This window comes from Hyla sarda, chromosome 9, assembly GCF_029499605.1.
Source record: "Hyla sarda isolate aHylSar1 chromosome 9, aHylSar1.hap1, whole genome shotgun sequence".
Taxonomy (NCBI): Eukaryota; Metazoa; Chordata; class Amphibia; order Anura; family Hylidae; genus Hyla; species Hyla sarda.
The window spans coordinates 73,636,354-73,648,869 of record NC_079197.1 but is presented as its reverse complement, the minus strand read 5'-3'; the positions used below and the strand labels follow the sequence as shown (position 1 = coordinate 73,648,869).

At 41.4% G+C, this 12,516-nt stretch overlaps 1 protein-coding gene across 4 annotated transcripts in view; it reads left to right on the top strand.

Moving 5' to 3' along the window:
• ATP7A (ATPase copper transporting alpha) overlaps nt 1-12,516 on the top strand; it is a 147,318-nt gene that overhangs the window by 127,724 nt on the left and 7,078 nt on the right. For all 4 annotated transcript variants that reach the window (XM_056537733.1, XM_056537730.1, XM_056537732.1 and 1 more), the window contains 8 exons: nt 615-749; nt 2,360-2,554; nt 5,105-5,287; nt 5,746-5,938; nt 8,010-8,156; nt 8,248-8,390; nt 11,097-11,300; nt 11,585-11,702. In XM_056537733.1, the coding sequence (XP_056393708.1) occupies nt 615-749; nt 2,360-2,554; nt 5,105-5,287; nt 5,746-5,938; nt 8,010-8,156; nt 8,248-8,390; nt 11,097-11,300; nt 11,585-11,702 (1,318 nt within the window). The remainder of the gene's footprint in view (nt 1-614; nt 750-2,359; nt 2,555-5,104; nt 5,288-5,745; nt 5,939-8,009; nt 8,157-8,247; nt 8,391-11,096; nt 11,301-11,584; nt 11,703-12,516) is intronic.

The window sequence follows — 12,516 nt, the reverse complement described above, 5'->3', positions numbered from 1 at the left end:
GGTGTCCCGAACAGCTTACAGGACACCGGGAGGGTCCTTACCTGCCTCCTCAGTGTCTGCTTCGTGCCGGGATCCCCTGCATGGCTGGCGCTCACCTTCGTCGTCATCACTTCGTCGCGCACGCCATCCCGTCATCCAATAGGAGCGGCGTGCATGGCGACGTGATGGCGGCGACGGAGAGCGAGGATACCGGGCAGCAGAAACGTTCTGGAGCGACGGGGACACCCCGGGGGCACGGCGACAGCGATGGAGGGCGACATCCAGGGCAGCGGTGACGGGTCCGGAGCGCCGGGGACACGTGAGTATTACCTCCTATACCAGTGGTCTTCAACCTGCGAACCTCCAGATGTTGCAAAACTACAACTCCCAGCATCTGTCCGGGCATGCTGGGAGTTGTAGTTTTGCAACATCTGGAGGTTCGCAGGTTGAAGATCACTGTTCTATTCTTTACATTGTATTTGGTTCAGTCTTTTTTTTTCTAGATTTTCATCCTTAAAAATTGGGTGCGTCATATATGCCGGAGCTTCTTATATGGCGAAAAATACGCTAATTTATTTATTGATATCATACCAATATTTCCTATCTAAGAACGTTATCTATATTTTCTCTTCTAGGCTCCAATTCAGCAATTTGCTGACAAACTCAGTGGTTATTTTGTCCCTTTCATTGTAATAGTTTCTGTTATCACTCTGTTTGTCTGGATAATTATTGGCTACCAGCACTTTGAAATAGTAGAGAAGTATTTCCCTGTAAGTATGAGTGAGCTGAATTGTGTTACACATTTAAAAGCGATGTATAACTTGTTCTGTTTTTATTGTTTTTTTACTTCTAAAATGCAAAATCAAGCAACTGCTCTTGTCATTTCACATATCCCACTCTCTTTGCTCTCCCCACCTTTCTTTCCATTGCTAAAAATGGCAGCATGAGATGGAATGAGAGGATGTTGTACACATTAGAGTAAATGTTATTAGGGAATAGATAAAGCGTCCATAGGCTGCTGTGGGAGAGGGAGAAATCTTGCAGCATCAGTGAAAAAGGACAGCAGAACCTGCAAAGGGAGGGGAGAGGGATCACATGTATCGGCAGCTTTATATTTTAGAAAGAGGAGAAATTGCAGCTTTTCAGGATAAGCTTTATTGTGTATACATGATATTTAGCACTTTTTCTGGCCAATAAATATATTTTAGATGGCATATTTTTAATCAGATTTCAACTTTGCATGCTTCAACTCTAATTTCAGTATATACTCGAGTATAAGCCGAGTTTTTCAGCATCATTTTTCATGCTGAAAACGCCCACCTCGGCTTATACTCGAGTGAACTCTCCGCCTGTCAATCCCTTTTCAGTGGTTTCAAACCTGTGGACCTCCAGATGTTGCAAAACTACAACTCCCAGCATGTGACTAGTGACGTTGCCTTGACGACGACGCACAGGGACGTTGCGCATGAATGTCCCTGTGCGTCGTCGTCAAGGCAACGTCACTAGTCCGGGCCCGAAGCGCGGAGAAGAGGCCCCCCCGGTGAAAATGGACAGCCCACAATGACTAATCCTCCCCACCGGGCGGTCCCTGCAGCATAGATGGCCCGGACCAGCTCACCCTTCGTTCCCGCCGAGGGGAGGTGAGTACAAAACAAAAGGGGGGTCCGGATGATGACGAAGGCCGCAGTGGTCTTCAACCTGCGGACCTCCAGAGGTTTCAAAACTACAACTCCCAGGATGTTGCAAAACATCCTGGGAGTTGCCATCGGCTGTCCGGGCATGCTGCGAGTTGTAGATTTGCAACATCTGGAGGTCCGCAGGTTGAAGACCACTGATGAAGGGATTGACAGGCGGTGATGATGAAGGGGGGGGGATGATGACGGGGGTCTGGATGATGACGGGGGGGGATGATGTATTTCCCACCCTAGGCTTATAGTCGAGTCAACAACTTTTCCTGGGTTTTTGGGGTGAAATTAGGGGCCTCGGCTTACATTCGGGTTGGCTTATACTCGAGTATATACGGTAGTTCTTCCTGATCTAGTTGGTGGAGCCTAGTCCATCATGTAAAGACAAAGATCTTTCCCCCCTGAAATATTGATAGCATTATTCTGGAAACTTCTGTCTGAATGGAGCAGCAGCGAGCAGGCTCAACAACTGCTTCATTTGTTTTCTGTGGGAGTGCCAAATATGGCCAAGTGCTGTACTTGGCTATCTTAAGCACTTCCATAGACCATAAATGAAGTGGTAGTCATGTATGTGGGTTTAAACCCAAAGTTAGGGCATGTTGATGTAATACATGACCTTTTTATTATAACATTTAATTTTAGAGCTCAGGCCACTTGCAGTTATGTTTATAAAGAGGTCTTTGTTCTTTTCACAGGGGTACAACCAGAGTATTTCGAAAGGAGAAGTAATTGTCCGCTTTGCTTTTCAAGCGGCTATCACAGTGTTGTGTATAGCATGTCCTTGTTCACTTGGTTTGGCAACACCAACTGCAGTCATGGTTGGTACAGGAGTTGGTGCTCAGAATGGGATACTGATTAAAGGAGGTGAACCCCTGGAAATGGCGCACAAAGTAAGCTATTTTTTACCTTTATAAAGATTAAATGTTCAAGCTTAAAGGGGTATTCCAGGAAAAACTTTATTTTTATTTTTATATCAACTGGCCCCAGAAAGTTAAACAGATTTGTAAATGACTTCTATTAAAAAAATCTTAATCCTTCCAATAATTATCAGCTGGTGAATTTGAGTTGTTCTTTTCTGTCTGGCAACAATGCTCTGCTGACATCTCTGCTTGTCTCTGGAACTGCACAGAGTAGAAGAGGTTTGTTACGGGGATTTGCTTCTACTCTGGACAGGTGTCCTCAGAGAGCACTTAGACAGAAAGGAACAACTCAACTTCAGCAGCTCATAAGTACTGAAATGATTAAGATTTTTTTGTAGAAGTAATTTACAAATCTGTTTAACTTTATGGAGCCAGTTGATATATAAAAAAAAAGTATTTTCCTGGATTTAACCTGGTAAGGACCCATGATGTACCTGTACGTCATGAGTCCGCTCCCGCTCAATAAAACGTTGCCGATTAGCTCAGGGAGCTGTTCGGGATCGCCGCGGCGAAATCGCGGCATCCCGAACCGCTTACAGGACAGCCGGAGAGTCCCTACCTGCCTCCTTGCTGTCCGATCGCCGAATGACTGCTCAGTGCCTGAGATCAAGGCATGAGCAGTCAAGCGGCAGAATCATCGATCAATGGTTTCCTATGAGAAACCATTGATCAATGTAAAAGATCAGTGTGTGCAGTGTTATAGGTCCCTATGGGAGCTAGAACACTGCAAAAAAAAAGTGCACAAAAAAAGTGAATAAAGATCATTTAACACCTTCCCTATTAAAAGTTTGAATCACCCCCTTTTCCCATTTAAAAAATAAATAAATAAACTGTAAATAAAAATAAACATATTGTCAGGATCCGGATAGGTATGCAGCGAGGACACTGATGGTGGATCCTCTGTGTCAGTGGGGTGATGGCATGGGCCGTACCAGGGGAACGGAGTCTAAGGGGTTACTGGTTTTCACCAGAGCCTGCCGCAAAGCGGGATGGACTTGCAGCGGCAGGTAACCCCCAGGTCGTTCCACCCGATAGCGACTCAACCCCAGCTGACGGCTGAGACAGGTGCGGTACAAGGGACAAGGCAAGAGCAAGGTCGGACGTAGCAGAAGGTCAGGGCAGACAGCAAGGATCGTAGTCAGGGGCAACAGCAGAGGGTCTGGAACACTGGCTTGGAACATACAAAAAACGCTTTCACTGGCACTGAGGCAACAAGATCCGGCGATACCAGGAAGGGGAAGTGGGTTTTTATAAGGAGGACACAGGGTATGTACTGATTGGGCCAGGCGCCAATCAATGGCGCACTGGCCCTTTAAATCTCAGAGAGCCTGCGCATGTGCGCCCTAGGGAGCGGGGCCGTGCGCGCCGGGACTGAGCAGACGGAGGACGGGACAGGTGAGGGGATTGGGATGCGAGCCACGGGCAGGCGCGTCCCGCTACGCGGGTCGCATCCCCGCCGGTGACACTAATGCAGCGCTCCCGGTCAGCGGGTCAGACCGGGGCGCTGCATGGAGGTGAACGCCGCGAGCGCTCAGGGGAGGAGCAGGGACCCGGAGCGCTCGGCGTAACACATATGTGGTATCGCCGCATGCGGAAATGTCCGAATTATAAAGATGTGTCATTAATTAAACCGCACATTCAATGGCGTACGCGCAAAAAAAATCCAAAGTCCAAAATAGTGTTTTTTTGGTCACTTTTTATATCCTGAAAAAATGAATAAAAAGCGATCAAAAAGTCCAATCAATACAAAAATGGTACCGCTAAAAACTTCAGATCACGGCGCAAAAAATGAGCCCTCATACCGCCCCATAAGCAAAAAAATTAAAAACTTATAGGGGTCAGAAGATGACAATTTTAAACGTATAAATTTTCCTGCATGTAGTTATGATTTTTTTCCAGAAGTAGAACAAAATCAAACCTATATAAGTAGGGTATAATTTTAATTGTATTAACCTACATAATAAAGAGAAGGTGATATTTTTACCGAAACATTTACTGTGTAAAAACGGAAGACCCCAAAAGTTACAAAATGGCGTTTTTTTTCCAATTTTGTCTCACAATGATTTTTTTTCCGTTTCGCCATAGATTTTTGGGTAAAATGACTGATGTCATTGCAAAATAGAATTGGTGGCGCAAAAAATAAGCCATCATATGGATTTGTAGGTGCAAAATTGAGAGTTATGGTTTTTTTTAAAGGTAAGGAGGAAAAAACGAAAATGGAAAAACCCAGGGTCCTTAAGGGGTTAATTTACTTCCTATAAATGGAACCACCATTATATACACATTGCTCTAAACTGATAGCTAAGGTCAATTGCAAAAATGTTTTACCTTGCTTTATATGTTAGTTACTGTACAGCATGCACTGTGTAAATGGTATGTCTTTGACTTTATATGCTGTAGCTGGATCTGTTCATTCCAAGGACACACATACTATATACCCTGTGTGCATGGATTATGGTCTCTGATTACTGTCATTTTGATATTCTGAAAGCTAAAAATAAAAAAATTTTGTTTGCTCAGGTCCGAACTGTTGTGTTTGATAAGACTGGAACAATTACCCATGGTTCTCCTGTAGTTATGCAAGTGAAGCTTTTAGTAGAAAGTAACATTATGCCTTCAAACAAGCTACTGGCAATTGTAGGGACTGCAGAGAGCAACAGTGAACATCCCCTTGGAACAGCAGTCACCAAGCACTGTAAAGAGGTAAGAATCTGCTAGCTTTACTTGTGTGAATAGTGTTTAATCTTTTCGCCGATGACAGGTTTGGGACAGTTTTGCCAATTTCCGCATACATAGATAAAACCTAAGATATAAATGTAAAAAATGATTGAGTTTACTCCAATATATTTTTTGACAATGGAGGTACATTATAAGATTTCCACATTATAAAAGTTTCATCGTGCATCTTACACTGATAAGCTCTCATATACTGACAATACCTGTCTAATCCCATTATTTCTGAAGTAGTGAAAGTGCAATACACAATTTACACCTTGTCATTATTCACAATTTTTGGGTTATTACTGAAGGATTACATTAAAGCCTATACACTCTATACTTGTAGTGAAAGTTAGTGGGAGATATATTTAATTGTTTGGGGTTTTATCTCACAGGATCACAAAGGGGTGATTGTTAATTTTTATTTCTTTTTCTTTTAACAGGTCCTTAACACACAGATCCTGGGCACTTGCTCTGATTTTCAAACAGTACCTGGATGTGGGATCAGATGCAAAGTCAGTAACATTGAACATATTTTTAACAGCACCAACCAAACAGCAAATGTAAACAATAGCAAAAATGCCCTGCTTGTCCACATTGATGGAAAACATGAGGACTCTGATTCCCAGAAAGCAAGTGAGTGCATGTTTTATTCTTGCCAGTAGTTGGCTATTGAATAGAACACCTTGGCATTGTGCTTTACCTTGACTGTGCTGCCTTGTATAATCCACCTATCTCCTCTCTGCTCTTCTGCTTTTCCTCCCTCCTTATCTCTTTACTGGCTACTCCATGCCCGGCACATTCAGATTTAAACTGTTAATGAATAAAAAGGTTGTCCACAACCTGTCCCCTCCATACATATCTGACCTGATCTCCCGATTCCACCCTTCATGCGGTCTCTGATCCCCACAAGATCCCCTCTTGTGCTTTCCCCTAGTCTGCTCCTCAGACAACCATCTCCAAGATTTCTTCCATGCTTCCCCTGCTCCAACAAATCTGACTTTCAACCACCATTACAAACTTCAAGAGCAAATTGAAAATCTGTCCCTTTAGAATAGGCTAAAACCTACAATAGCCTACTATCACTGTAATGCACTATGAACAGCTACTCCACTCAACAGCTGTCTCCCTTCCTTTGCTTTGAAGGTTGTAAGCTCTTTTAGGGTCCTCTTTCCCTCTCTATCACAGTAACATAGTTCATAAGGTTGAAAAAAGACCAGAGTTCATCAAGTTCAACCTATATCCCTATTGAGTTCCTGCTGAGTTGATCTAGAGTCAGAATAAATCCCCGGATCAACGTTCTGTCCCTATTAATCTAGTATCCATAACTTGTAATGTTATTACACTCCAAAAATGCATCCAGACCCCTTTTGAACTCTTTTTACTGAGTTCACCATGACCACCTCCTCCGGAATAGAATTCCACAGTCTCACTGCTCTTACAGTAAAGAACCCCTGTATGTGCTGGTGTAGATAGAGACAAATGGACTTCAAAGGTACGGTGGGTCTTTTGCGGCGCTGACTCAGAACAGGCACATCAGGTGAGTATAAAAGGTTTATTAAAATGCTATTTTAAATGGCATTTTAATAAACCTTTTATCCTCGCCTGATGTGCCTGTTCCGAGTCAGCGCCGCAAAAGACCCACCGTACCTTTGAAGTCCATTTGTCTCTATCTACTTGGTTGGGAGGCTGCAGACCGGGCTCTAACAATTCTTACACGCTGTCCATTGTTGTGTGTGAGCTCACACAACCATCTGGGGTAAGCGGTTTTAAAAAGAATCCTTCTACCAATACCTTCCCAGTCGGTTTTATGCTATGGAACGCTCACTTTTATATTTCTGTGCTGGTATAGAAACCTTCTTTCCTCTAGACATAGAGGCTGCTCCCTTGTTATAGATACAGTCCTGGGTATAAATAGATCATGGGAGAGATCTCTGTACTGTCCAATTACATATTTATCAGTCTGTCCTTTACTTTGTTAATGTTTATTGTACTTGTTTTTAAGTTATAAAGTCATGTATTTTTATTTCTTATCAGATGAACAGCACCCTGGAATTAAGGGTGCTCTAAAAAAACAAAAAACACTTGGATGCAGCAATCACTATTGACTGCAACATCTAGTGGGTTGATCTCCAATCCTGGTTGCTGCTTGAGGGTCTGTACAACACAGTGTATGGAGCGGGCTCAACTCCTGATGCACATGTACATCAGATATTGGGAAGGAGTTAATTGCCTCTAGTTTATGCAAAACATGCAATTTCTTACTTTTTAAGGTATCACCTGGTGTTTTTTTAATTTCCTTCCCAAAAGTCCATGTAATGTAAAAAAAAAACAATGTCTAGACATGGGAAATAGTTTTTTTTTTTTTTTTCTCCATTATTCAAATTAAAAATTATGTTTTGCATGGTTTAACAGGGAAATGTAATATTTAAAGGAAAACTGTCAGCCTGTTTAACCACACTAAACCCAATACACTGGGTTATAATGTGAGTGAACAGGAGTCAAACGAGGGGGTCACTTGGTTAAATATGTCCAGTAGGTCCTGAGATATGTCCCCCAGAAGATCCTCTGCTCATTGGACTCCTGTTCACCCACACTACCCAGTGAATTTGGTTTAGTGTGGATGACCAGGCTGACAGTTTTCCTTTAACCCTTAGCAAGGTAAAAATAAATCATTTTTATTTCTTATACATCTTGCCTTGTGCAGCTTCTTCATCACATCAGACATACTCTGTTCTTATTGGGAACCGGGAGTGGATGAATCGAAATTTCCTTAATTTGAAAAGTGAGACTGACGCTCTTATGTCCGAACATGAGAAAAAAGGTCGCACAGCTGTCCTGGTTGCTGTTGATGGTAAACAATATAAGCTGTGATGATTGAACATTACTGACCTTGACTAAATAATGTGTTTATGGTACAGTCATGCATATTGTGCTTTTTTCAGGTGTCCTTTGTGGAGTAATAGCTATAGCTGACACTGTGAAGCCAGAAGCAGCATTAGCAGTTTATACATTGCGTTCAATGGGACTGGATGTTGTATTAATGACTGGAGACAACAGCAAAACAGCAAAAAACATTGCCTCCCAGGTAATCTGTATTACCTACATGCCATCAGTTAAAAGGCTTACAGTCATGGCCGTAAATGTTGGCATTTTTAAAGAAAATGAAGTATTTCTCACAGTAAAGGATTGCAGGAGCACATGTTTTGCTATATACATGTTTATTTCCTTTGTGTGTATTCGAACTAAACCAAAAAAGGGAGGAAAAAAAGAAAATTGGACATATTGTCACACCAAACTCCAAAAATGGGCTGGGTAAAATTATAGGCACCCCTAACTTCATATTTGGTGGCACACCCTTTGGAAAAAGAGAACTGAAATCAGTTGCTTCCTATAACCATCAATAAGCTTCTTACACCTCCCAGCCGGAATGTTGGACCACTCTTCCTTTCCAAACTGTTCCAGGTCTCTCTTATTGGAGGGCGCCTTTTCCCAACAGCAATTTTAAGATCTCACCACAGGTGTTCAATAGGATTTAGATCTGGACTCATTGCTGGCCACTTCAGAACTCTCCAGCGCTTTGTTGCATCCATTTCTGGGTGATTTTTGAAGTATGTTTGGGGTCATTGTCCTGCTGGAAGACCCAAGATCTTGGACGCAAACCCAGCTTTCTGACACTGGGCTGTACAGTGCGACCCAAAATCCGTTGGTAATCCTCAGATTTCATGATGCCTTGCACACATTCAAGGCAGCCAGTGCCAGAGGCAGCAGAACAACCCCAAAACATCATTGAACCTCCACCATATTTCACTGTAGGTACTGTGTTCTTTTCTTTGTAGGCCTCATTCCGTTTTCGGTAAACCGTAGAATGATGTGCTTTACCAAAAAGCTCTATCTTGGTCTCATCTGTCTACAAGACATTTTCACAGAAGGGTTTTGGCTTACTCAAGTTCATTTTGGCAAAATGTAGTCTTGCTTTTTTTTATATCTCTGTGTCAGCAGTGGGGTCCTTCTAGGTCTCCTGCCATAGTGTTTCATTTCATTTAAATGTTGACGGATAGTTTGATGCTCCCTGAGCCTGCAGGACAGCTTGAAAATTTTTGGAACTTGTTTGCGGCTGCTTATCCACCATCGGGACTATGCTGCGTTGACACCTATCATAAATTTTTCTCTTCCGTCCATGCCCAGGGAGATTAGCTACAGTACCATGGGTTGCAATATTCTTGATAATGTTGCACACTGTGGACAAAAGCAAATTTAGATCTCTGGAGATGGTTTTGTAACCTTGAGATTGTTTATATTTTTCCACAAATCTGGTTCTCAAGTCCTCAGACAGTTCTTTTCTCCTCTTTCTGTTGTCCATGCTTAGTGTGGCACACACAGACACACAATGCAAAAACTAAGTGAACTTCTCTCCTTTTTATCTGCTTTCAGGTGTGATTTTTATATTGCCCACACCTGTTACTTGCCCCAGGTGAGTTTAAAGGAGCATCACATGCTTGAAACAATCTTATTTTTCCACAATTTTGAAAGGGTGCCAATAATTTTGTCCAGACAATTTTTGGAGTTTGGTGTGACATTATGTCCAATTTGCTTTTTTTCCTTCCTTTTTTGGTTTAGTTCCAATACACACACATATACATGTGTATAACAAAACATGTGTTACTGCCATCTTTTTCTGTGAGAAATACTTCATTTTCTTGAAAAATCTCAGAGGTGCCAACATTTACAACCATGACTATATATACCCATTCAGTACCTAGATGTTCACTGTCATTTCCACTTTCCTCAATTTGCTGTTGAATGCTTGTTGTTGGGTTTAAAATGTCTCCAGTAATAGAGACACCCAGATGGAACACTGGAAGTAGGGACAAGGCTTAGCATGTGCTTTGTGCAGGAGAGAGAAAAAGACAGTGTACCTGCATCTGTGAGTGTCAAAGGACTACACTGTTAATGCTCATCTCTCATGCTCATTGTACCTTGCAAAGCCAGTGCAATAGTAACACTTTCTACCCCCACATGCCATCTATAGTTGTGTACTGTGCAAATCACCCAGCACTCAGCCCAGCTGCCACTCCCTGAAATGTAGAAAATAAGATATAACTGCAGCATCTCAGGGCTCAATAACAGCAGTGAGGGCTCTAAAATCAACTTCTTACCACCCTGAAGGGTTGATCAAACTATATGTTTTTTAACAGGTTTAAAAAAAGGTTTTTTTGGAGTTTTTTTTATGTTGGTACACTTTACTTACATGTTCATGTCCTGTCTAGTGTCCCCTGGGTTGTATTGTTGGATGGGGCACATTTGTAATTAGAGTAAAATAATGCAGAGTTCTTTTGTTATGTTAAATTATATTTGGGGCAATAAAGTAATTACATAAAATGAATTTATGGGAAAACATACCAAGAGTGTAAAGTAGTTGTTATTATTACTTAATATTAACTTCTGCACGTAAATATAATAAATAACTTAGGGATCCGTATGTTTTCAGTTACTGGTCTTCAGATCAAAGCATTAACAACATTAATTTGAGGACAGAGAAGAAACAAGGGGCTCCACATTACTAAAAGCATACTTTTCTGTTTCTTATTACTGCTTCAGTAAAACAAATTTTAGGTAGAGAGTCTCTGTTAAGTCATTTTATCGTCAGTTCTGTATATGGTTCAACTATGTGGCTGCCAAAAGTGACTCCACTTTGTGGCAACAAAGTTATTTATCGTCTACAATTAATATATTATTTGATTGGTAAAATAAACATACATTATATATACATTTTACCCTTTTTTTTCACAAGGTTGGAATAACCAAAGTGTTTGCTGAAGTGCTGCCATCTCATAAAGTAGCCAAGGTAAAGCAGCTACAAGATCAAGGGACACGAGTGGCAATGGTGGGAGATGGAATAAATGACTCCCCTGCTTTGGCAATGGCCAATGTGGGAATTGCCATAGGGACTGGAACAGATGTAGCCATTGAAGCTGCCGATGTGGTGCTAATACGGGTAAGTCTTAAAGCTTTCCTTATTTACTCATTACAACTAATCACACGATTGCCTATGCTGTCTGCTCTTACCATGCAGAAGCTGAGTTGTCAGCAGCAGCTTTCCTCCTTGTTGGTGTTTTGTTATCTCTGTCTATGGTTATATGTGGTTTAATCCATTGTCCATCAAAGTATATTTATGCTGTTCAAGAAAACATTGCGTACTAATAGATGTGAATATAGCCTTAGAAGATACATGCCTTACAGTTAGAGTTGACTAAATATAAATTTGTATTTCTCATGCAGAATAATCTCCTGGATGTTGTTGCCAGCATTGACTTATCACGCAAGACTGTGAAAAGAATAAGAATAAATTTTGTTTTTGCCCTGATTTACAATCTCATTGGTATCCCTATAGCAGCAGGTATGTAATGCCAGCCTAAATATACTCAAGATTCATTATTTAGGAACATGTGGACAAAAAATGCCATTAAATGGATACTCTGGAGTAAAAAGAGGTGTCATCAAATCAACTGGTGCACAGATGTGTGTATTATTTCTATTTGAAAAAAAAAAAAAAGTCTTAGTACTTATCAGCGGCTGTATGCCCATGGAGGAAGTTGTGTAGTATTTGCCATGAGACATGGTGCTCTCTGCTGCCATCTCGTTTCCTGTCAGGAACTGTCCTGTAGCAAGAAATCCCCATAGCAAACCTCTCCTACTCTGAACAGGTTCTGATGTTCAGAGGTCGTAGCAGTAAGCAACTTGTCTGACTGAAAAGAATACACAACTTTTTCCAGTGCATACAGCAGCTGATAAGTACTGGAATGATTAAGATTTTACAATAGATGTGATTTACAAATCTATTTAACTTTCTGTCACCAGTTGATTTTAATTTTTTTTCCTTTGGAGTACACTTTTAAGTCTTACAGGCCAAGCACAGTTTAATAGGCTTAAAGTACTGAATTCAGGTTACATTATGTTGATTTTACATATATCAAGCCATTGTCCAGGTAATTAATGATGTTCTTAGAGGATAGAGGAGAGCCACTGACACATGGTAATCTTTGCTTACTACACTACCCAGCTTTCTGGTTTAGAAGTAGACTGAACCGGCTTACGTCACCCCAAACAATAATTTGCCTGGCTATACAGCAGGTTCATATGGCAGCTGGTTTATCTTAGCACATTTGTTATATTTATATGCAATACTGAATGAGTGCTAAAGCAAAAATACT